Below are 25,536 nucleotides of genomic sequence, written 5' to 3'. Positions count from 1 at the left end.
CTCTGGGAGCAGCTAGTGCCCGTATCTCATCCACCCCCCTGCACAGAACAACTCTGTCGCCATGGTTACTCGCTGTTCTTGCGACGGGTGGGGGATGGCTGCGCAGGATCTTGTTTTCGTGGTTGTGTGTCTGAGGATTCCTTAAAAGCGTGCTGTTGTTATACACGTCTCGCTCCAGCGCCTGCGTGAAGACGGCTTCCTTAATACAGGCTGCATTTAAACGTAGTTTATCAATGCTAATGGCTCCCCCGCCATGCCTGAGTTAGGTCCCAATGGAGAAAAATGGAAAATAAATTGAATATTAGATTTTAGTCAGCTGAGTGAGCGCTATTTGCATTCTCCTCTCCAGACATTTTCACTGTGTAAGGATGACACGTTTTAGGGCATTTTAGGCAGTAGCGTTGTTTCTTGCATTTTCCATTGCAGAAGCTCTGAGGAAGGATGGGTTCTCAGTTCCCTGTCCTGCTTGTGTTCTGTCTGAGCACGGCATGCACTTGGATTTCAGGGTAGCTTGTAAAGATGCTGTCTGGCCCCATGTGGGAGGCTGGGCTCCGGAGGTATGGGTCTATGGCTGGTCAGCCCCCAGGCCAACCTGGCAGCAGCGACTTTTGATGTCGCTAAAAATCCTAAGAGGTGCTGGCCGGTCAGCATGGCCTGCTGTCATGGCCCTAGACCTCGGTCATCAGCTGGTTATCAGCAGGCTAGCTTATGCCAGCTTAAACTAGCTTGGTTGATTACAGTTACTAACAAAAGCCGCCAATAACCCTAATACCAAGGGTGTGAATAGTACACATCACAAACAGCATAATGCATTTAAAATGCAGCCTGATAAATGTATTCGTGATGATGGAATGAAATGAAGCTTCATTTTCCGTTCGGAGAGTGTAAGTACAGGTACATTGGAATGCCGCTATTTCCATATCCCACCTTGCACTTCCCTGAGACACTCACACATCACTGAGGCCAATTTGCTGTGCATACAGAGCATGAGGACGAAACACATACCTAACGAAGACTGTAGTCCTTTATCAGATATCATTTTATGTGTTTGTTTTTTTGTGTGTGTGAAACTCTTCCCTAAACAGTGACAGCCTTATTTTAAATGATGAAAGTTATTTTTGTTATTCTTATATTGCATCCATTCGCGATGTTATTGCACGTGTGCCCATTACGATGCCACGACTCACACGTACAGGTGAGCGAGAGGCTTTCAGCCCAGGCTCACGCTCAGCCATTTATCCTCTGCCCTGGAGCAGTTAGTCCTGCTGGAACGCTTTCAGCAAGCTGCACAACAAATATAATGTATGAAAAGTAATTTTCATAATTCCTTATTCTCCCAACCGTGAAATGAGCTGATTTATATTTTTGGAGTCTGCCCTGTGAGACGAACATCCAAAGTATTGCTAGAAAGGTATTGCGTCTGTTCTGACCTGCAGGTGTATTTTCGCCTGATTTAATATGAGGGTTTCTCTGGGACTGAACTAATTATGTATGAGATAGTCCAGACGTGGAGTAATCACCTGCCCCTGAAGCACATGCTGATAGTTCTCTTCAGTCCAGTGCTAATAGATTCCTCTGTCTTTAATATTCCACAGCTAGTACAGGTGGAATATAGCAGCGTTTCTGTGGATTAACTAGCCTCAAGTCACCATGAGTTTGGTTTTGAGGCAGGGAATCTGCTGCTGCGTCCCTAACATCAGCCAACGTTCCTACCCCAACGAACAAAATCATATCTTGGATATTATGGATATTTATGATCATGTATGTTTTAACTGATCTGTCCATGTTAGTCTGCAAAATGTCAGTGGAAGTATTGCAGTTAATGATAATGGTTTTCCTTTGTTTTTAAAACTGTGCTGCATTGGGTAGCACTGTTACGTCACACCTCCTGTGTGTGTGTGTGTGTGTGTGTGTGTGTGTGTGTGTGTCTGTCTGTGCGCGCGCACATTGTTCGTGTGCAGTGTGTTTTTTTCAGGCACTCCTGTTTCCTCCCACAGTCGGTGAGGTTAATTGGTGTCTCTGCACTACCCATAGTGTATGCGTACTTCCCGGGTGTTCGTCTGCTCTGTGCCCCGTGCTGCCTGGGATGAGTTCCAGTCCCCCTTCGACCTTGACCAGAATAAGCGGTTGGGAGGGTGAAGTGTAGGGCACATGAAGACCTATGAAGACGCTTAGCACGACGTGGGGTGGGATGCGTCTGTACATTCGAGGCGGCGCGCTGGTGAAGAAGTCCATTTCTAATTTTACAATGAGATTTTCCTTTTAGTGCCATTATATTATTACATTGAAAAGAGAGGCTTTGTTTTCCTGCAGACTGTAGCGTTTTTTCTTGTAGACTCAGCATTTTAACTTTTAAGTACAATTTCATTATGTTTCACTACGACTGCAGGATTTTTTTTACAATGGTAACATCCATCCATATATTCACATAAATTGGATCAACAGAAGCGAAACAATTGTACATACCTGCATACTGTATTGTACATACAATGCATTCATAATGTAATCCTAACATTGTCATGCTCGATATGCACATATTTGCTTATTACTCTTGTGGATAATCTCACAATAAATGGGTAAATGAGGCAAAGCAAAACACATTCGCCAAAACCATCAGGCCCGGAGCCGCTTGCTTGGACCCCCAACCCTCCCCCAACCCGCCCCTTCATGTCACAATAAGTCAGCGTCTCAGCCTGGATAAACGCTTTTAAAGCACAATGCTCAGAAAGGTCCTCTGTTGCCTGGTAATAGCACTGTCCCTGTTAAGAATGTCCTTACCCTAAATATCCACAAAACAAACAAGTTAAAAACTGCTGAAATAGCGAGTTATTTAATTAAGGAGGAGGGACCCACAGTGGTAACTGGCTACCTTCTCCCGTTGGCTAAATTACAGGCCCAGCTAGCCGGGGCAGCACTGTGTCATTTGCGGATCGGGGCATAAACGCCCCTGTTTGGGGTGTTTGCTTATCAGGCTGGCAGGCTGCAATTACGCACTGCTTTGCTTGTGTTCTCCTACAGGGGGCGCTGCTTTAGTTATGTTTTTTTCTTTTTTTTAAATAGGCGTGATCTCCACACGTCCTCTGATCGAATGCCATTAATGTCTGCAGTAGGGTGACCATGTTATCCATGTCAGGAAAGAAACACTGAAATACTTCATGTTTTACAAACTACTTTAAAAGGGAAAGCTTCCGGTGCAGCTAGGCCACGTGTTGTGCGTCGTCTTTCTGCTTTTTATGGTTTGTTTTCCTTGATTGAGAGACTCATCCAGCTGTTTCACAATATCATTAATGACACATGCATGCCTACAGGAGACTGACCAATCAGCACACAGCAGGAACTTCGGTTTTTAAGCGAAATCCAGGTCCTTTTAATTTACTTTACAAATGCTTTCATTGTTGACATTGATTATCTGGTCACCCCAGTCTGCAGTGTTAAGGTATTTTATAATGATCATAAGTTGCAAATGTCGAGACCCACAAGCTGCAGGTAACTTCTCGTAGTATGTCTGGTGCCTGTACCGTGTCGAATGGAGGATTACCAAAAGAAACATGAATATTTCTGGTTAGAATTAGTGCTGAATGCAGATTAAGACATTGGCAGTTGTGTCCGAGTATCGCGTGTTGAACAGATACCCATTGTTCTGGCACAGTCCTTATACAGAATAACACTCTGTCCTCTGTGCGTGAAGCAGTCAGTTAGCAGATGAGGCTTCAGCTGCTGCGACAAACATCGCTGGTCGCATTTTCTAGCTGCTTTTCATGCGTCCATGCCCCATTTGTTTTTACAGTTGACAGTTAGCATTCTGCCTGTGGCCGTGTTCACCACTGAGCTGCTGATTAGGCTCCCTTTGTTCCGTTAGCTGTTAGGGCCTCCGCAGTGTGGGCGTCGCATGCTTTAACCCGCATGCTTGCATGTCCCCAGCATGCCCCTTGACACGTGTCACAGCCGAAACAGGGCGTCCCCGTGATTGAAGGGGAAAACCCTTGATTGATCGAATTCTGTCCTTTTTGACAGTCCATTCCAAAAGGCATCATGTGGGGAAATCCCCTGTTAGGTTACTTTCAGAAAGAGGAGACCACTAGTAACGCAACACTCGTGTTTACTGCATTAACCGTTACATTTCTGCCTTACACCCTAAACATTACCTAATCATGTGCCACTGTCCACTAAAACTACAGCATTCTTAAACTATAGTAAATGGACCTTTTGGTTATCGTCTGATATTTAAAATATTTTTGGAACTGGCATCATTCTGTAAGCAATGCTGCTTTGATGTACAGTGGCTGTTTCTTTTGTGTGTGTGTGTGTGTTTTCTGTTTATTTTGCAGGGAATAGTTATACACTATTTCAAGACTCCTAACCACATCCATAAAGATCAGTGAGCTAAGAGGGGAATTTTCTTTACAACTGCTATAGGATGTATGCCAGCCTAGGAATGACAGGGATGTGGCTGAAATGGAGGCGTGCCAAGCTGATTGGGGAATTTAGTGGTCAGGGAGTCCTTCCCCTAGGAGGAGAAAAGCCGGGTGTCCGTTTTCTAAGGGGGCTTCCTGTGTTCCAGAGCGCCCACCTGACCATGATTGACAGTCTGATGATGGCGTATACGATGGAGACCGTCAGCGTGGAGAAAGTGGTGTCCTGTGTGCGACAGTACGCATCCCTGTATCCCGACAGCGATGTGCCCTACGACACAGAGGATGCAGTGATGAGCTGGATTAACAAGGTGAGCCGTCCTTTATTCCACTGTTTTCCAACCCAGTCCTCGGGGACCCACAGATCCACATTTTTGCTCCCTCCCAGCTCCTGATAAGAAGCAAAAACATGTCTGTGGTTCCGGAAGAATTGGGTGGGGAAACCCTGTTTTTTGCTGAGCTGATGACTGCTGATCTTGTGTATCAGACTAGGCTTCAGTCCACTGCACTGGGAGACCCCAAATAGATCTGAAAGTCAGTAAGTATGTTAGAGGAATGTTAGCATCCACTCACTCCTGGTGTTTATCACAGAAGAAGCCTGATACATTCATGACATTTCATGATATGACTGTGTAGTTTTGTTTTTTTATATTTATCTTCATAATCACTATATCAGTCATGTATTAATGGCTGTATTTATCAATGCATTTCTAGGCAACACGCGCACACACACACACACACACACACTGTTTATGTTTTGTAATTGGTGTAATTTTAAATAATCACATTTGTTTATACTTCTGCATACTTTAGTAGATGCCAGGAGACTGAAACCAGTTTCCCTCTGTGACCCGATGACACTCGTCCAGTTTGGTAATGAGCCCCCGAGGGAGTTTGAAGGTTTAATTTCAGGCCCCTCGCTCTGTCCTACGATGCCCCCCATGGAAAATGTTATGCTCGCGGTAGAGAGGTCCGCCCTGTGAAAAAATGCCGCGTTTGTTTACACTGGTGTCGCGCACAGTAGTCAGCCCCACCGGGGCCCTGGGGACCTGCGTGACACGGAGCACGCAGCGCGCCACAGCTGTCATTACCAGCGTGCAGCCAAGAGTCCCCCGTCCGCGGGCCGGGCACCGCTGAGTGCGCGGGCTGGTGCTGGAACGGGGCCGGGGGCCGGGCGTCTGCCGACGTCTCGTTCAGCTGGAGGGCGCGATGCTTCGCACAGCGTTCTTTCTGGTTTGTATCCCAGTCCTTGGGACCCCCCAGCTAGTCTGCATTTTTGCTCTGTTCCATCGGCTGCATGCTGGAATCAGGTAATCAAGGGCTTTTATTTAGCCGACAAGTTAAATCAGACATATATGTGGTGAAATGGAACAAAAATGTGGACTTGCTGAGACAGGACTGGATGAGAACAATTGCCCTGCATGCATCCATCCATTATCCACAAAGATTTATGTAGTGCTGGGTTACACTGGCTAGGAGAGGTCATCAGAAGACAGGGTGAGAGTTACTGCTATCCATCCATCCATCCATCCATCCATCCATCCATCCATCCATCCAGTACAGAGCCCCTTTGACACTAGAAGCATAGGGCCCAAAATAGGGGACATTCTGAACACAATGTCAGTGTATTGAAAGGCTTCTCAGTATCTAAAGTGTATCCTTCCATCCATCCATCCATCCGTTGATCTTGGTCAGGATCACAGGGAGCCTGGAGCCTATCCCAGGAAGCTCTGGGCACAAGAGAAGGGGACACCCTGGACAGGATGCCTGTGTACTGAAGGGCTTCTCTGCATCTAATATTTATAACCTCTGAAATCTGCAGCCATTGTTTTAATAAAATGTTTAATCTTGGGTTTGAAATAAAGCTCAGCATGTTTAGTAGACAATCATGTTGGTGAGATGAACTGAAGGAAGATATTAGTCTAAGTGCTTTGCTGGCGCGATGCTGACAAACTTGATGTTTTAATAACCCAGAGTAATTAAGGATGTGAGGCAGCTGGCAGTTTTACTTGGCTTGCTGCCCATGTGTTTTTGCAGTTTATCAGTGGGAACTTAATGACTCCCTGTAACTAACAGTTTTTCTCCTCCATTAACAAGGTAAACGAGTATCTTAAAGACATCATTGTCAACGAGCAGAAGATGAGGGAGAACCGTTCCGCGGAGCCTTCCACTGGGCCACGGGTGAGTACGCACGCCATGGTCCATGGTGCAGTCGAATTAGAACGAAATGAACCCTGTTCGCTTAACAGACCTACACAGGTGTGGTTTAATGCCTTTGGCATGTAACGGGTGCGAGCAGGAAGTAGCGTAGTGGAGCTCCAAGGAACAGGGCTGTGGTCCAACACGATTCATATAAAGAGGAGCAAATCACTGCAAACTGGGCTGATCATGTGACTGACACCCCCCCCCCCCCCCACAAATTTCAATTTGACACAGTTTTAATGTCGCTTTTTATTTTTGTCTTATTTTACAATTTATTATTCACATAATCGTTCTTTGTGTTACATATTTCCCTTTTACCCGTTTGAGCACAATCCCTGAAGCAGGTGGAAAAGGTGTCGTTCCATTCCCACATTAAGAGACGAGTACTGCAGAGTCAGATGATGTTTAGATCGTGGGGGGGTCTTGACCCCACGGGACGTGTCGGGCTGGGGCTCCAGGTCGGTGGTGTGCGATCAGCCGCCTCCAGGTTCGGTGACATCAGCGCGTGATGCTGATGTGAGCCGTCGCTCAGCAGAGGCAGCGGGTCGTGTTTGAATGACGCTCAGCGTTCAGCCAACAATAGACTCAAAACAGGAACCCGACAGCAAACATGACAACTGGCCTTAGGTTTGGGGGCTTTTGGCTCTGGTGCTTTTTAATCATTTATCCAGACTGGATATAAGCATGTTCTGGTGCCCCTGAAGGTTCATGACAGGATAGTTTCATTCCAGGCTCTTTTTTCTGAACCACAGTTTGCAGTTTGTTCGTATGAAAACTACCAAACCTTCCAAAATCAGACCACAAAACTATGTATGTATTTTTGTTGCTTTTACTGCTGATAAATCCATTCGACCAGGAGTGTTGATCTGTGTCTCCTGCTTAATCTACCTAGAAAATGCAATCAGCAGATAATATAAACCCAGGCTTTTACTGACCATAATAGGTCTTTGTGTTTCCTGATTGCACAGATAACGGTTCAGCACTGTTGTGTGGCAACCTTTTCCCAGGGGCTGAGGAGTGGAGGAGGCTGGTACCACTGACCTTTCATGGACAGCCTGTCCGCAGTGTGGCTCTCACTGATAGCAGGGGGCCGGGGGGTCTGTCTTGCTGTCTTCTCCCTTTGCTCGACGCACTCAGATATCTCACTGGATCTTGCCTGCAAACTCCGTTGATGGTCTTTCCTTCTCCTCCATCTGACTCTCTCTCTTTTACTTCTACTTCCCCCTCCTCCTCCTCGGGGTACCGGCAGTCTCCCACCAAATGGTATTGGAAACTGGTTCCTGTAAGTTCACCACCCAGCTACACTCCTCTCTTCTCATCTCCCCCCTCATCCCTCTTTGCGATGCATACCTCATCCTGCCATTGGTCCTCCCCCCTCCAGCTTTAAACATATGAAAAATATAAACATTTCACCATAATGTCTTAGATGTGGAATAACTAATATTTCCACAGGTAATTTCCATTGTAGCGGCAGAATGATCTTAAGAATGCAGTCAGCATTATTAAGATCAGAACTTGTGATTAGTGGATGGATTATCCCGATATTTCACAGAATCAATTTATAAACCACAAAGTATCAGTGATTGCATCCCCCGTATCTACAGTTGAGAAGCTGTTCAGATCAGCGTTTTTGTTAGAAATGTGGCGCTGATTATTTTCGTTGAATTATTAAAGCTTCCTCTCACATTAGATAATGAAAGGTAATGAAAAGGCCTCATTAATCTATTTGTTTGTATGAATAAGGCATGATGAACAGAGAGAGGCATGTTGCCGTGCTCGTAGTGCAGGACCAAATGCTTAAAATGTTCATGAATACATGCAAAGGTCTGTATATGTATGTATTTTTGGAAAATATAGTAAAATGCTTGTTATTGGATGATAAACCCTTTGAGACTCGTATAAAAACTCAAACTTGTATAGTTTTCCAATTAAAAGGCAAAACTGCTCAGCGCTGAATTATTACATGAAAAGGATTAAGGTCATTAAGAGAATATGGCATGGTTTTTAATGCCCAGACAAAGGGCAGCTGGACGTAACTGGAGCCAGACAGAGTGGCAGGTCTAGTTGTAGCATTAGTAGTAGAGAAATGATGGGGCTGATCTTACGGGGTATTTTTTTCCATAAGAAAACTGGGTCATTTGCTGTAATTTAAACCAAGCAAAACAAAAAATGCAGATGTAGCTCAGGCAGTTTAGTGCATTTATCAGGATTATTAATCACAGATCTGCATTCAGAAACAAAGTATTCTCTCATACTGTGATCTTGTCCCATTAAATTGCAGCACCCTGATTTAAAAATACACTCTCAGCGGAGCTATTTGTAGCACTGCAGTCGGGTCTGAGTGTTCTGTTTACGGAGAGCGTATCTAACCGGATTGCACTTCCTGTCATGTGACAGGCCCGGTACAGGAAGGAGCAGGCGCTGCCTGATCAGGCTCCTTGGATCCCACCTGTGGACAATCTGCTGAAGGACTGTGCCGATGGCTGTGCCCTGGCCGCCCTGCTGCACTTCTACTGCCCTGACATAGTCAAGCTGGAAGGTGCGTGTTCCAGGGTTGGGGTCCAGGCCCCCTCCCCCCAAACGACCCAGCACCTGATGACGATCTCCCACCTTTTCTAGGTCATCTCCATTTTGTCTCTCTTTCACGCCCCAACACCCACAGCCCCAGTACGATTCCCTCGTGAGCTGTGCTAAATCGAGAAGGTCCTCACACCCAAAGGCCATCCGTGCTGGTGCCAGACCAAAACCAGTCTCTTTTTTTCCCTGTAGATCCCAATTGGTGGGGAGGTGAGTGGAGGGGGGTGAAGCTATATAACCCAGTGATTGACTCATTCTAAATTACATCAGGCAAATCTCTAAAACAATTGGGATTGATAAGGTCACACGCAGCCCGGCTATTTTGAAGGATAAGTACGTTAAATAAAAAGAGGTTAAATGGAACGAGTTTCCTCCTGTTCAGATGCTGACAGGAAGCCAAGGCCACGGACGGTGGGCTGGGTGTGATTGGCAGCTTCTCTGCGTCCCAAATGCAGCTGTTGTTCTAAGATAGACAGAGTCCCTCTGTGAGGCCAGAACGATTGGACTTATCAGCCGAGGTGGGGGCTGCTGATGGTACAGCCTGGCTTTCTACCCCTCCCTCGCAGATATATGCCTGAAGAAGACCATGCCATTAGCAGACAGCCTGTACAACCTGCAGCTGATTCAGGACTTCTGTGAGGAGTATCTGAACCGGTGCTGCCACTTCACCGTGGAAGATATGCTGTACACTGCCTCCTCCATTAAGGTAAGGGCCAATTACACGCTGTCCGTGTGTTTTCCCATGTGCCAAACATATTTAGACGACCCCCGGTGGAAGACATGAGTCATGGCGAGTGGACACCGGGGGATTTGAGGCAGGGAGCGGCTTTTGCGGGGGAAGGGGCACATGATCACAACCATTTTTTTTCCCCCCACCCCTGGTACTCAGACTTGAGTCATCCTGACTAGAATTCGAAGGCTGCCGGAGTGAAAGCAGCCATTCTGCTTGCTTGAGGCCTCTCCTGGGTTTTGTTGTCGGAGGGTTTAACGACTTTGCCGGGTACGTTAACACGACTGGTGTCGCTTGTTGCTTTTGGCCATTTAATGTGTTTGCAGTTCGCAGACGTTTCGCGAGAAAAGCGGTGGACACGCTGACAGTTACAGCACAGTGTTTTTCTTTGCTGTACCTAAAATTAGTCAGGCTGGACCTTAACCAGCACTTCTTTGGACTGTTTGTGGTAGAAAGAAGCTGAAGTGGTTACATAGTATTTTCCCTTTCTATGCAAAGCACAAAGCTGCAGTGTGGTACAGCGTCTTGTTCATCATGACCCTGAAGTCCTTCAGGCTTAGATTATAATAATAATCATGTCAATTTCCTCTCCTCTTGAAGAGGAATGTTGTGCTTCCTCTTGATGTGTAGAAAGTGTATCTTGATTGAATTAATTGAATTAAGAAAAGGCTCATTGAGTAATACTTGCTACTTTTTTGGGGTTAGGGTTATCGGGTGTGTATCTCAGTGAGTCAGGATGCCGTGCCTATGATTGGAAGGTCATTGGTTTGAATTTCAGAGTGATGTCATCGTTGAGTCCTTAAGACCCTTAACCCACCAATTGCCCCAGGAAGTGGCTGCCCCCTATTTCTCAACTGCATGGCCGTTTTGGATAAAAGCGTCTTGTAAATAACTAATGCGTAAACGTTGCGGACTCTGGTACCTCGGCTCTGAATCTCGTGTGAGGACACTCCCGCTCCTCAGACGGTGCCCCCGTGGCTGCTGGGGGGGCAGCTGGCCATTTTTGTGCATCTCGCCGCCAGCATGGAAGGTCTGAGCAAACGGCATGTAGCGTTTAGCCGTAAGTCAAAGGCAAGGGGGTATTGATGTGTGAAGTGGGGCAGAAAGACGGTGTCAACCCAGAGACCTGTCCGAACTACCCAGAAGCTGGCAGTGCTACATAGTTATTTAATGCTGGATCTAAATGGAGGTATTAGCATACATTAGCATTATTATTGCAAAAGGCTTAAATCTTGAATTAATGAGGTTAATGTCTCAATATATATTTATTCGTTGTTTATAAGGTGCTAATTTAGTTCTTTTTTCTGTTCATGAATCAGAAAGCAAGTTCTGAAAACGCAGAAATAAAGTCTCTAGCTTATTAATCCTTGCATGCTTGAAGTGTTGTCGAACATACCAGTCACTGTCTTACCAAACTGAACTACTGTAGGGTGTAGTCGTCTCAGAGCCGGTTGAGGGACTTAAAACTGTTGATCCTCTTAATCCCGAAACATGCAGAGACCGTCCATCTGACTGAAAAGGATTTCTGTTATTACAGTTGTGACCATTATCGGTTTACTGTTATTAAGAATATTACTGCGATTACTGATGCTTAAGGTTTGGAGTTATGACGCTAGTCAAGCCTTTTTCGTAAAGCCTGCTGTCATCTTGAGCTGCATCACATTGGCCGGTGATCAGTTTCATGCAGGCGATGAGCTTCCACACGCGGCCTTAAGCGAAGCTCATTCCTGTTGAGGCAGAATCTATCTTCAACACTCGATGATTAAAATGATGGATCAATCTGACGTATTTTCAGTATTTTACAACTGATTTCTGCGTCATACCACTGCACAGTTCAGACTCTTGTGAATGCAGGTATAGATTTTTATATATTTGTGCGGGGAGAAATCAACAGCTTGTCGTAATTAATTGTACGCGTCAGCAAAGCTTTTATCTAAAGTAACTTGCTATATTATCCACCTATATGTAATCTGAGCCAAGTGTTTATTAATTTAAGTTTGTAATACCAGAAATTGTGGTGAAAACCTTCAAGCTACAGTTCTGTAAGTGGGTGTGCTTATGTGATATCACTTAGCAATTTGGAAAATCATTTAAAAATCATTATATTGTTGGGTTTGTCCCCGGAGATAATCTGTGTCATGTTAACTCGAACGGGTTATGTCTCCTCGTTACTGTGAGAGGAAGTTTTGATTGAATATTCTTAGCTTAATTTGCTCTGCATACAAATATAGTGGAAAGTAAATTCACAGGAATCTGTTCCTGCATTTTTAAACATTTCAAGCAAGTTCTTTTAGAGATGAGACTGCAGAGGCATGTAATTTTATATGGCCTCATGTTATGATTATGACGTCACCGAGTTACCTGGAAGACGGGCTTCTATTGGTCAGGTCACTGAGGAATTTTCAGCTTGGGCGTGAAAGCATTTGAAGAGCTGCCGGGGTGTTGAATTAGTTCTATTGTGTCTTGTTGACCAATTGCCTGCTTTGGAAGTGGCTTGCCTCTGTTTCTCTCCTGTCACTGACTCTTCAAAAAACACCAGGCCTGTAGTATGTAGAATGATTTAACACACCAACTGACGCCGTACACAACTGCAGGACTGCTGCTGCGGGATTATGAGTGTTAATCCTGTGACCTTTGCCCAGTCTTAATAAAATCCCACATATTACAGCAGTACGTCTTTGTTCTGGTGTTAAACCCCAACTGCGACCACTAGCTAGATACAGCACCAATATGGACAGTGAAATGTACAAAACTCTTCTAAAGCAACATTCATGAATATTCAGTGGCATTAGTTATAATGATACTTTATTTGAATCAGTTCATGCATATATTCCCTCAACAAAAGCAGCTTAGGATACCATACCTGATTGCTTATTTTTGAATGATGAACCCAGTCTGAGTCACTATTTGTCCTGTTAAGTCTGTGTTTAAGCTGTTCTGTCCATATGGATGTTTCACAGATGGAAATTGGTGCACGTACTTACACCTATCAGCAAACATCCATTCACCTTCTAACCACTTATCCGGGTCTCAGTCTTGAGAAGGACTGGAGCCTATTCCAGGCAGCATGGGGCATATGACTGGGGGGGGGGCACATATATATGCACACTATGGGCAATTTAGAGACGTCATTTAGCCTAACTGCATGTTTTTGGGGGGGAACCTGGAGTTCCTGAAGAAACCCCGCATGATACAGGGAGACAACACAAGCTCCACACATGCAGTGCAGAGGCGGGATTCGAACCCCCAGTGTGGAGGTTACCACCAGCAAACATATCCATCTACGTATCCAGATTGGTTTAAAATGTTTTAAAATGATCTCTTTGTGACTTTGTATTTTACTGCACAATTGCAGATCTACAGACGACAGGAAAATAACGGTTATTATGGGCTGTTTCCTGGCTGCTTATTCAGAAGGTTCCCCTAGACGGTCTGACCTTGAGGACTGTCGCTGTGGTTCTGCAGCGTGCGGCGTAGGTGTGGGGAGCATATTGGGCATTAAATGCAGTGTGCCAGTGTGGAGGTGGGCGAGATGCTTACGTGGCAGATGTGCTGGAACATCGCTCAGGTGACTCCCGCGCTCAGCACCCATGAATAACACCTCGCTCACCCTTCCCACGGTCGTGACTGGTGGGGTCGCGTTGGGACCCATTGCTGCTTCTCTGTGACATCGCCCGCAGGACACCGAGGCTGCAGCTCCAGCCAGTCGAAATTGTAATCATCTTTTTATTTATTGAAGAGGGCCTTTGCTCACAAGTGGGGGATGTTTTCGTGCCACTGAGGCTGAGGGTAGATTATGTATCTATCTTCAGCTTCGGGGCACATTATTGCTGGATGACTAAAGCACAGACTGCAGCATGCAGCAGACATAGGTCGATGCACATCTGCAATCCAAATGCGTCGTCTCCATCAACGCGCTGCCACGACATGCAGGGATTATTCATGCCTGTACCCGTCACACTTACACGGCCAGGAAATCACACTGTACAAAAAGAGGGAGCGTTTTCAGAACTCGGGGTCAAACCGGGTTGCCTTGTTTTTACCCTCCTCTAACCAGGTAGTTGAGCCAGATAAGTAATATTTAAATACTGCTGGTTATCCATTAATTACGATATGTGGTAATTTATGTTCATTCGTAAGATGAAATTTAAAATGACAGTTAGGGTTCCTTACACTATCACTGTAAATTATTATTTATAATTATTAAATATATGGTTTAATTATTAATAGTTATTAAGGTGTTATAATAACAATAATAAAAGAATAATGATAGTGATGATAAGTTTTATATATTTATATAGTGCCCTTCTCAGCAGCAGCTGAAAAGCTGCGGGATTCACCCCACATTTGAACCCTCTGCTCTTCCTCTATCGCTGTGGCACTGCCACTAGTGAAACTCCAGTGGCAGTGTAGCTCACTGTCAGCCGCAACTGCACTTGAGCTCCACAGATTTAGTTTTAATTATTGCACTGCTGTTGCTTATAGTTTAGTTTGCCTCTAATCGTACATATCAGGTGGCAGCAATTTAATATAAACCACGATTTAATTTAATCGTTTTTTTGTGTGAAACGCCTCTAGGAGGCCCTGGTGACCTCTACCGAAATGATCTGAGTGAATATGAGTGTTCAGTTCACCAGGTCTCCTGCCGTCACAGTAGGTCAGACTTGAGTCATTTGGGGACCCCAGATGACTCATTTTAATAAATGGAAATGACTGTCGTTACACAACCGCTGAGACTGTTACAGCCTTTTCTGACATACATACTCATACACTAGTACCAGTGTGCAGTGACCATGCCTTTCGTGTCCTAAGCATTTAATTCCCTTTTAGGAACATGACCTTGTTTTTCAGGTCTGACCATGACTGTACTGTCAATCAGCTGCTGACATTTTTATGTTATATTGCATTTCTGCAGCAGGAAGCAAAAAAGAATTAAATCTGTGCTGGTCCAGTTAATGTATAAAGTGATTTATTTGCATTATGCCTCCTGTGAAGACGGTTTTATCGTGATATTTCTGTTATAAGGGTAAAGATTGTATGCTCTCTGTTACATGAAAACATGATTTACTTTAACCAATATACCCCAATATAACTCACTATATCAGGGGGATTAGTGACCATGAGCTTAAAAAACTTCAGGGCTGTTAATGTTTTTTTTTTACAGAAATACAAATCATCTGTTTAAAATGTTTTCATTAGAGGCGTTTTGCGGTGGCGAGTGATTGATTATCTGCTAACGGAAGAGTGTAATATCCCCCATTGTTGGTGATTTCATAGCTACCTGCACTTGTTCCACGCCTGTATTCTAGTGTCCTCTGACTGTGTCTGTCTGGATCTCTTACAGAATAACTTCCTTGTATTTATGGCCGAGCTGTTCTGGTGGTTTGAGGTTGTCAAGCCCCCGTTTGTGAGACCCCGGGTTTTAGATCCTGAAGGTACAAAAAGAAAATAATAATGTGTTGTTATGCTTCCCCCCCCCGTCACGCAAATGGCAGCTGAACGTTGACACTGCTGCTGTGCACCTGCTTGACTCCAGGTCCAGAACTGAGCCCAGTGTTGAAAAGCATGCCTTCTGTAAGCATCTCTAACGTGACCAGGAGGAGCTTTATGGAGAAACCTCCCCCATCAGACAGACCCAGGTGCTCTTCTCTTCGTTTCATTCTCCTTTTCTGTCTCGTTCACCGTGAAAGGCAATTTCTTCATATTGTCTTGTATTTATCCTTACAAACATTTTACAAATTGGGGGGGGGGCGAATAAAAGTGTCATTGCCCGATTATGTAATTGTATTTGCTGTCAAAGAGCATTTGCACTCCCTGGTCTGGCTGTGACGCTGCTCAGCTGTAGCATTTCCCTCCTTGTTTTCCCAGACTGCTAACATTTTTTATGCACTCTGTTTGTCTTTCTTCAAGTCTGCCACTGAAACCACAACCTCAGTCATCAGCATCAGGTAAATTCATTATTTTTATTTTTGTTTTTATCTTGTCATTAAAATGATCCCCGTTTGTGTGCTGAAGTTTTCTTTCGTTCTGTAGGTGCAATCGCACGATCAGCCTCGATGTCTCTTGCGGACAGTGCTGTGGGCTCATGGCCCAAAGAGAAAAGGTCATTTCTGAAGCAGCGTCTCGCTCTGACTTACATAATACAAACAGTTAGACTTCAATGAACAAAGATGGTGCTTTTCTTAAAAGGTATAAACATCAGGCTTATCCTAATGATGTAATGGGAATTCTGTATCTCTTGTACAGATCGTCTGCGCAAGCAGTATCTTTTGACATCCCTCTAGATAAAGAGAACACGACTGAAGCATCCACACCCCCTGACCCAGAGATGAACAGGTCCATTAGTACAGATGGGTTGAGCTTCAAGGTCAATTATACGTCCAGGAGTTTGAAAAGAAACCTGTCATTCCAGCCTGTGAATGGGCTGAGCAAGGCAGAGGGCATCGATGAGGAAGAGGGCTTTCCGGGGAGACCTCACTCCGAGACGCAACCAAGAACAGCCCACCCAAGAAACCTGCAGGATTTCCCTAACGGACAGGCCCTCGATGAGCATGGAGAGCTTGTGGCCACTCCCAGCATTGAAGAGGCTCTGAAAATCATCCACAATTCTGCAAAATCCCAGAACAGCTTTCACGATGGCCAAGAAAGCAACGGGTTCTTTCTTCACTCTCAGGACAGAGGAGCTCTGGCTTCCAGAATGAGGACGGACAATGGTGATTTCGACTCTGTGTCAGAATCGAAGTGGGCTGTAACTCCAGACACTACAGAGGTCGATACTGGGATCCATGTGAAGACAGAGGACATTCAAGAGACCCTGGATGAAGATTCATCCCTGAGGGACTACACCATGAGCATGGACTTGGATATGGACCATGATTACGATACGAGAGCCTGCCCCCAAGACACGCCCAGCCCTAGCACCAGTCTGATAAGTGGGAAGTCCCCAGCTGGAAGCACAACCTCCACCAGTTCTGGGGTCAAAATGACAAGCTTTGCTGAGCAGAAGTTCAAGAAGCTAAACCAAACTGAGGGTAAGAATAGTGGAGGCAGCTCCCAGAAGACCACGCCAGAGAGTGCAGAGATCAATGTCCCACACATGGTATCCTGGGCAATAACACCTCAGGCGAGTCCCACGCCCCAGTCGCCAAAGGATCCTGCCCAGGAAATGGCATCAGAGATGGTGCAGCTGAAGATGAAGCTGGAGGAGAAGCGGCGGGCCATAGAAGCCCAGAAGAAGAAGGTGGAGGCGGCTTTCTCCCGGCATCGGCAGAGGATGGGAAGGTCTGCATTCCTCACTGTCGTGAAGAACAAAGACGACGGTGCCTCTGCTTTCAGGGAGGAATCTGTTGGGATTGAAGACGGCAAGCTTTCTGCAGACCCTCAGTCCCATGACCGAAACCTACAAGCTAGGATGGGCAAACTGGATGTTCCTGATGGCGCTGAACAAAGTCAAGCCAGATTGTTGAAGTCACCCAATGAGGACGGCTTCGGGGAAGCAGATCTTCTAGAGTACACTAAGTCAATCGAGAAGCTGAATGCCTCACTCAACTTCCTGCAGACCGAAATGCAGCGGCTGGCCCAGCAGCAGGAAGTAATCATGCAGATGAGGGAGCAACAGTCCTGGGTAATCTCTCCATCCCAGCCCTCCCCTCAGAAGCAGGTGCGGGAGCTTCGCCAGGCTGCACGCTCCTCGGGGTCACCATCCCCAGCAGACTCTCCTCACATCACCCACCTATCCCCAACTAACGTCAAGAAGAAGTCGGCTTCCTTCCACTTGAAATCCCAAAGGACTCCAAGGCCCATCGAGCTGAAGATTACCCCTTTCAGTCGGGTCCTTACGGTCCCACAGTCCGTGGACAGTCTCCCACGCTTGCGGAGATTCTCCCCCAGCCAGGCCCAGGTGAGCTCCTTTGCCTACCTGGGAGAAGATGCTAAACCTTCAATGGCGACTGAGACCACAGAGAAACACCTACATCAGGCTAAGCCCCATGGCGTCACAAAGAGCCTGCCAGCGTCTCCAACCAAAGAGGTTCGGCCAAAACAACCAGAATCAACTGCCGCTGAAGTCGGTTCAGATAAGGTGGCAAATCAGGAAAACGTGGAATTCAAGCCCATAGAATCGACAGTGTCTGAGGTCCTGTCGCAGCCCATTACAGAGACCTTCACGATCACCTCCTCTGGGAGTCCAGCTGATATAACTGCTCAGAGCACAAGCAGCCTGATAGAGGTGCCGTTGTCTGTGCTGAAGCCATTGGATGGACAGATACTTGATTACAGCAGAGAAAGAAGTGGGGATGTGTATGAGGACGACCAAAAGATGTGCTGTGGGTTTTTCTTTAAGGTACGCTCACATAATAGTCCATTCATCAGTGTATGACCTGGTTACAGGCTTATGTTTGTGGTTAAAAGGGTAACTTACCTTATTAACTGGCAGTAATATAATTTCAGTTCCTATTGGTCACTCCTGACTCTGCTGTTGGGAAATGCGTTACAGTTTTTTGCGAACGTGATGGATTTTCTGTGTTGTTCAAAGGGTTAGGTAATGGGTTTCTTCACTTTAATCAGATAGTCTGAGTTTAGATGTAGGTCAGGAGACTTTGCTGTTGAATAATTAAACTTCATTGTTGTGGGTTTGGCTATGTGGATTTCTCAGACAGTCTATGCTTGTTCCATGCTAAATGTTGCCCCTCTTTAACATTACATATTTTCACATTAAAATAAACATGGAACATGCCCTGGAATCTAGCAGGCGCACCAAAATTCAGTTTCCATTTGCAGGATGGGAGAAAGATGGATGGATGAATTAAACTATTGTCTTGACCTGACAAAAATCAGCGGCTGTTTTCAGGCTTTTCATGGTGCGTCTTCAATGCATTTCCTCTAGGACGACATGAAGGGTGAGGACGACATGGCAGTGAAGCGGGCAGCGCTGTTTGAGAAGAGGCTGCGGAGGGAGAGAGAGACGCAGCAGAAGAAGCAGCAACTGGAAGCGGAGATGGAGCAGAAGAAGGAAGAGGCGCGGTGAGTTCATGGTCGTTCCCAAAACGAAACCCATTAGGGGATCCCACCATAGCCAGAATGTCAGCCCTCTGCTGAACAGAAAACTGAGGCACGTCTAAATGTCATCCATTCAAGGGAACTTCAACAGGAAGAAAATATATATATATAATATATAAAGAAATTATATTTCTTTGGGAGCTATAATGTGCCTCAGTCCACACAATTGGTCTTAAACATGCCGTTTAATCTCTTAGCACCACAGCTGCATGTATGGCTTTTATTATACTATTAGAAGCTGGGCTTTGCTGCGGTTACTTAGCCTATCAGTCTTCTAGTTCCCAGGTATGGCGGGTTTCATGTTTATCGTATTGGGTTTATTTGTTTCATTTGTGTTGTCGTTTATTTCTTGGAGCTACGTTTTCATTCACCTTCTTCCCCAGGATGAAAGCTGAGGAGGAGCGTCAGAAGAAGGAGGATGAGAAGGCGCGCCGGGAGTTCATCAAGCAGGAGTACCTCCGGAGGAAGCAGCTCAAACTGATGGAGGACATGGAGACGGTCATCAAAGCGCGTCCAGCCGGCGGCAAGCAGAAGAAGCCCCGACCCAGGTCCATTCACAGGGACAGCTTGGAGTCCCCGAAGGCGGGAGCAGGTACCCCTGGACACGTCTTAGCAAGGAGTCTGTTCCCTGCTCTGCCCTCTGGCCGCATCTCGCTGAGACTCACCTGCAACCCTCTCGCTGCAGCTGCTTTTATTCTTAGCAGTGCCTGTCCTCTGCTTCTTATCCCCTCCTGGCCTGACCTGATGGCACCCAAAGGACCTGCTGAACGCAAGCTTTAGTCTTACATTATTAACCTGTCACACCGTTTACTAATCTGCATCTCCTGGCTTCAGACGATCCATTTCCCTTCGATTTTCCTTGAATTAAGTCACTGGATAAAGCCTGATCTGCACGCTGTCTTTTCCACAGTTTGCAAATTGCTTGCGATTGTGACGAATGCATCGATTATGCAGTTTATTATAAAATGCAAGTCTCTTTACCAGACTGTTAAAAATGGTGTTTTTATTCAGTGGTGGATTGTGCCTAGAGTACCACCAGTGGAAGTGACTAAAAAGGAAAGCTTTTATAAATAGCTTTTTTATATTGATGGATTTACAAATGAATAAGAGGCACCCCAGAGCAGCTGCAGGTTGTGCAGGTGTGTCAGGGCTCAGCGAACAGACTCGCTGTGTCCGGCGTGACGTTGTTCTGTGTCGACGTTGTGTCTCACCTCCAGGTTCACGGCCCCGTGTCTTTTCAGTCTCCAGTCTGTCTCTGGCTTCGCTTAACCTGAGAGACGACGCCAGCATGCAGTCTGACAAGAGGAGCCCCAGGTGAGCCTCCTGCCCTGATGTCAGCCAGAGCTCGCGCCATAACCGTGCGGCACAGAATCAGTCCTGGATGTACGGAGAGTTCGCGGTCGACAAGGCCGGGTCCAGCTCGGAAGCAGGTGGCCAGTTACAGATGTTGTTTGCTAGCCAATAATATCTGGGGTGGATCAATGCATTATAGCCTTGTGCCCCAGCAAACAACTGGGCCCCGCCCCTGCTCAGGAATAACGGAACGGTTAGTTAAACTGGCAACAACTGAATGTCCATGCTGTCTGGCTACAGCCCCCAGATAAGTTTATCCACCCCTTTCCCAGTGGCACGCCACTCTCGGAAGACCCATGTCAGCATGTCCAAGAGGCCCAGAGAATGAAAACCAGCCCTTATTCTGTGAAGTAGGTTAGGAGGCCGAGAGTCTCTCCCTCCTGGTGCTCAACGGTGACATCTAGTGTTGGTTGCGCACATGCAGAGCCGCATGTGGAACTGTAGCACACAAAGTGAAAAGATACAGGTGCATTGAGGGGACCCATGATGGGGTTAAGTGGACATTCTAGCAACTGCAGAAGGAGGGAGTAATACATCCCATACAGGATCATGGGGGGGGTCTGGAGTCTGCCCCAGGCAGCAAAGGGCACAAGGCAGGTGTAATCTATGCTGCAGTTCAATTTCTATACGTTATTGGTCAACAGTGTAACCCCTCCACTATATAACTTAAGGAGAGGTTTGTACCTTCTGTGTTCTCACCACTTAGCATTTCTTCATCTAAAGCAATAAATTTCTACATACCGTGTCTTTTCTTCCACATTTTCTCCCCGCTTTCTGCATTTATTAGAAGAAGTAGCTTAGCCTCGGGAAACCTTTGCTTCTTTTTGAGCCCCACAGCAGTGAAACACTCAAGGTCAGTCCTTCCGGTGTAATCTGTCACCCCATTGCCGCACCTCCTGCCATAAACCATGCCGACGGCGCCGCAGTACGAGACCGGCTTAGGCCTCGAGCCACGTTGCGGCTCAGTTAGCCAGGCGCATAACCGAGCGCGTGAGGAAAAACCCTGGGATCTGTTTGACTTGACCTTTCAAATGCATCGCCGGTTATAGCTCCCTGCAGCCGCTGCAGAGCGTCAGCTCCCATTCATACGTCATCGCAGTGCTGCCACCTGCTGCCTTCCCGCCATGTCTGCTAGGCTTCACGCTGCACATGGCCCAGCGTCTCAGCGCTGTATCAGAAATGCTGCAGTCATTGCTTCACCGCCCTTCCTCGCTTTCCAGGACACTTGGCCTGTAGTCATCGACGTTGCTTTCTTCTGAAAATAAGTCAGTCTTATAATGTTGTTGTTGTTATTATTATTATTATTATTATTACAGAATCTTTCACATCCATATAGGCTAATGTGCTTGCCTTTCAAACAGGAGAGACCCTCCATAATGTTTTTGTCCACCCCCCCCCCACCACCCCCACATCCCCAGGTCTGATTCCGCGGATGGGTTTCTATCTCCCTGCCGAACCGGAAGTCGCAACGGAGAGAGGGAATGGGAGAACGCCTCCACGACTTCGTCTGTGACCTCCAACACGGAGTACACCGGTATGGTTCTCACAAGCTGTTCTCATGCACACCAAGCCAGCTTAGGTCGGCCTGGACAGATGGTGCAAATAAAATCCGTTTCGCATCAAAGAGACTGAGCGCCAGCAGGCCCCGTTACCCAGGTGCCTGGAAGGAGCAGTGCTGTGCTCCATCACTATCCTGAAATAGATCGAGGCCTACCTAAGTATGCTTACACCTGGTACAAACGGCAGAAAGACGTGTGCCGAAAGGGGTCTGCTGTGCTTAAACGGGATTGTGCGAAGCTAATGCTATTCTTAACTTCCCGCACAGGCCCAAAGCTGTATAAGGAACCAAGTGCCAAGTCTAACAAGCATATCATCCAAAATGCGCTTTCCCATTGCTGTTTGGCTGGTAAGGTTAACGAGGGCCAGAAGAACAAAATACTGGAGGTGAGAGGTCATTTTTTTAAGCAGGTATTGAATTATTCTGTAAATGTCGGTGTGAGGTCATGAAGGTGTGACTGTGGTCTTCTCAGAGGGGAACAAGTCAGTGCTTGAGAAAATAACTCATCCCATGTGCTTATAATGCTCATGAACACAACCTTAGATCCATTTTGTAGATGCCTGGTTGTCATTTTCCTTGCATCAGTCAGTCCCAAGAAGAGTCATTCTCAAACCCATTTAATCGAATAATCTTGAATGTCTCTCGTCTTAAAAGCCATTCATTTCAGTTTTATGTACCATCGCACAAACATGTTAGTCTTAGCGTTTCATGCTAATTCCAGTTGACCGGTCATGATTGCTTGATGATAATTCACACATTTTTGTTGCTGCTTGTCTTTGTTGACTTTGACTTTCCCAAATGTTCCTCTGCAGGAAATGGAGAAATCGGAGGCCAACAACTTCCTGATTTTGTTTAGAGACTCGGGTTGCCAGTTCAGGTCCCTTTACACATACTGGCCTGAGATGAAGGAGATCACAAAGCTAGTGGGCATCGGGCCAAAGAGCATCAACCGCAAGATGATTGAGGGATTATACAAGTACAACTCAGACCGGAAGCAGTTCAGCCACATTCCGGCTAAAACCATGTCGGCCAGCGTTGACGCCATTACAATCCACGGCCACCTCTGGCAAACCAAGAAGCCAGTCACACCCAAAAAAGTATCCATCCAATCCTAGTATAACACGTCATTTTATTGGTTTGTTTATTTTTTTTATTCCAGAACATTCACATTCATTTGCACTTCACTGTATCCATGACGACATACCGCACGCAATTCCAACAACGATGATTGAGAAACATTTATTTCGTTCCTCTCTTTTCAACGTGAACACATCTCTGCTCAACTTATGCACAACTGGAATGTAAAACGTTTTTTTTAAGGATATCCATCAAGTATGAGAAATGATTAACTCTAATTCTATTACAGTATGTGTGTGTTGGTGGGTTTTTTTTGTAAGTGCCAAAACCCAGTATTTGGGTATAGTGGTGATTTTTGTTTGGTACACCGAGCACTGAACGCTTTTCGTCTGTATGGACTAAGCTCGCTGATCTCTGTTGGCGTCTGTGGCCTTGTGCTTGTTCGCGTTGAATGTTGCCTTGACAAGGCGTTAAGTTATTCCATAAGATGACTCCCAATACAGGTCAAGTTTCTCTCTTTGTTGCAATTATTTATATATATTTTTTCAGATGGTCTGGAGATTAGGGGCCAAAATAAATCAGAGATACCGTGTTTTCTAGCTTGCTGGAAAATGGTAGAAATGTGGACTTGTTTTATTTATCTGCGTTTACGGCTTCTAAGTCATGTTTTACTAACAGGGATATATACAGCAGCCATCCGTTGGTGCACATGCTGTCTGGTACATAACACTTTCGATTCTCTCCGAATCGACTTGACAGACTAAAATATTTAGTCATTCACATGAATAATGCTATAATGTAACTTCTCTCACCCAGAGTGGCACAGGAATCTATTACCTGCATGGTTTATCACCAATTCCCAACTATGCCTAGATGAACCCTTTACAGGTCTTGTTTACCATCCCAAAATAATATGCTGTCACCAATTCCACATAGAAAAACTTCAGGCTTCCTAATTATTTTGGGGAATTTGCAGACAATTTCCATTGATATCAAGCACCATGATTTGTAAGAATATATCCAGTCATTATTTCTTCAGGGTTGTATTTATCTAAAACTTTTATTTGATAAATAAGAAAATGTTTGTATTTAAAGTCCTATTCATTTTCAGCTTAAAAATATTTTAGTTTCGTAAATGTTTTGGAATGTACATTTTTGCTATATCCAGACTTATTTCCTTTTTTAATTACATGGTCTTCCAGCAAACATGTTCTTGTGGAGTTTGTTTACAGAATATACACTTCAGAAGGGGAATGACGCACGTGGCGTGTGGAGCAGAAGTACAGTTTGCAGATTCCTGTTTTGCCTGTTAGTGACATTCACCACCTAAGATGGTCTGTTTATGCTGTTATATATGTTTGATCGCTTCTCATGTGTATGTATAGTTGAATTGTGTTTTATTCCTGTTATTGTAAATATGCCAAGACAGTCAGTGACGTTCTTGTATATTTGTTCAGCATCTATGAGAGGCCACTGTTTTCATCTCGTCATTTCAGGATGAATAGCTTTAATGTAATTTTAATTAAAGGGGAGGTCATCAGCTATCCCCACTTTCTCCACGACCAACACTTGTTGCATTACAGATGTATAGGACAGGTTCCCTATAATACTGACCCCCCTCTCCTTTGCATGAGGACATAACCTTAAAAATTAAATTGAAAGTGTTCCAACTAACACTGGCCAAATTTCCATCATTAACTTTACATGAGTGAGATGCTTTGATAAAAAATTTTATATATACTGACCTTCATACCAGTTAAATTTCCATCTATCAGCTAAAAGAATGTATTGTTTTTGTAGATTTACCTATTGCACAAAGAATAGTTTTTTTTTTAATTATACAAAGTATTTTACACTTTATTTAAGATTGTTGCCAGAAATATCGTTTTCCCATCTTTTATCAGCTAAAGTAATTTGAATTTTACAAACTTTTACGAATAATATTTATCCAGTAAAAAGAAGTTTACATTCCATCGCCTAGTGGCAAAAGGTGCCAACAGTAATTGCAGGACATTCTGGTATAGTGGTGAGGGACTGGACCGGGACTGGACCAGAACGGTTCCTAAAGCTGACCTGTAGATTGCTGTATTTCCTGTATCCCTAAATACCCACATAAACGGTCTGGTGCTTCAATTGGGAGACACATTTATAGAAATGTCGTACACGCTAGTCGCGAGTGCTTCTAATCCAGGCAGTATGTATAATTGCAGCCTCTGTAAAGCCTATCTAGGTTTCACCATGTAGTAAAGTTGCCGTTCAATGGCTGGTGTATTTGGATTTATTCGGCTGTTTAAAGCCGAGAATGACGACTATTGTAAATGAGAACGATCGGGGATTTTTAAGGTGATCTGTGAGCTCATGTCCGTCATTGTGAAGCATCGCTTCACCTTTTTTCTTTAGACGCTGTGCTGTCATTAAGTGTCAACATATTACTGGTATTTTTTTTCTTTGCATTAAATTAAGTAAAGCATGGTCTCAAGTGTTTTTTTTTCACTTCAACATTTTCAATTTAAACAAACTGAACCGTCTCTGGACAGTCTTTATATTTGAAAATGATTTTCGAATAAAAC

The 25,536-nt window shown here is 45.2% G+C and overlaps 1 protein-coding gene across 8 annotated transcripts in view; it reads left to right on the top strand.

Annotated features, from left to right (window-relative positions):
* The window catches only part of camsap2a (calmodulin regulated spectrin-associated protein family, member 2a), a 36,440-nt gene extending 11,002 nt beyond the window's left edge, over nucleotides 1–25,438 (top strand). Inside the window, exons 3-19 of one of the 8 annotated variants that reach the window (XM_048976202.1) lie at nucleotides 4,562–4,723; nucleotides 6,510–6,593; nucleotides 7,864–7,896; nucleotides 9,012–9,153; nucleotides 9,758–9,897; nucleotides 15,266–15,356; nucleotides 15,458–15,560; nucleotides 15,832–15,869; nucleotides 15,955–16,024; nucleotides 16,168–18,262; nucleotides 18,806–18,942; nucleotides 19,362–19,570; nucleotides 20,220–20,292; nucleotides 21,119–21,184; nucleotides 21,750–21,865; nucleotides 22,157–22,275; nucleotides 22,702–25,438. In XM_048976202.1, the coding sequence (XP_048832159.1) occupies nucleotides 4,562–4,723; nucleotides 6,510–6,593; nucleotides 7,864–7,896; nucleotides 9,012–9,153; nucleotides 9,758–9,897; nucleotides 15,266–15,356; nucleotides 15,458–15,560; nucleotides 15,832–15,869; nucleotides 15,955–16,024; nucleotides 16,168–18,262; nucleotides 18,806–18,942; nucleotides 19,362–19,570; nucleotides 20,220–20,292; nucleotides 21,119–21,184; nucleotides 21,750–21,865; nucleotides 22,157–22,275; nucleotides 22,702–23,004 (3,981 nt within the window). In that variant the 3' untranslated portion in view covers nucleotides 23,005–25,438. Of the gene's footprint in view, nucleotides 1–4,561; nucleotides 4,724–6,509; nucleotides 6,594–7,863; nucleotides 7,897–9,011; nucleotides 9,154–9,757; nucleotides 9,898–13,287; nucleotides 13,490–15,265; nucleotides 15,357–15,457; nucleotides 15,561–15,831; nucleotides 15,870–15,954; nucleotides 16,025–16,167; nucleotides 18,263–18,805; nucleotides 18,943–19,361; nucleotides 19,571–20,195; nucleotides 20,293–21,118; nucleotides 21,185–21,749; nucleotides 21,866–22,156; nucleotides 22,276–22,701 lie in introns of those variants that run through there. The other 7 variants (XM_048976201.1, XM_048976203.1, XM_048976205.1 and 4 more) reach the window with 7 other exon arrangements.
* The last annotated feature ends 98 nt before the right edge of the window (nucleotides 25,439–25,536 follow it).

Source organism: Brienomyrus brachyistius, chromosome 15, assembly GCF_023856365.1.
Source record: "Brienomyrus brachyistius isolate T26 chromosome 15, BBRACH_0.4, whole genome shotgun sequence".
In the NCBI taxonomy this organism is placed as follows: Eukaryota; Metazoa; Chordata; class Actinopteri; order Osteoglossiformes; family Mormyridae; genus Brienomyrus; species Brienomyrus brachyistius.
This window is presented reverse-complemented; position numbering and strand designations above follow the sequence as displayed.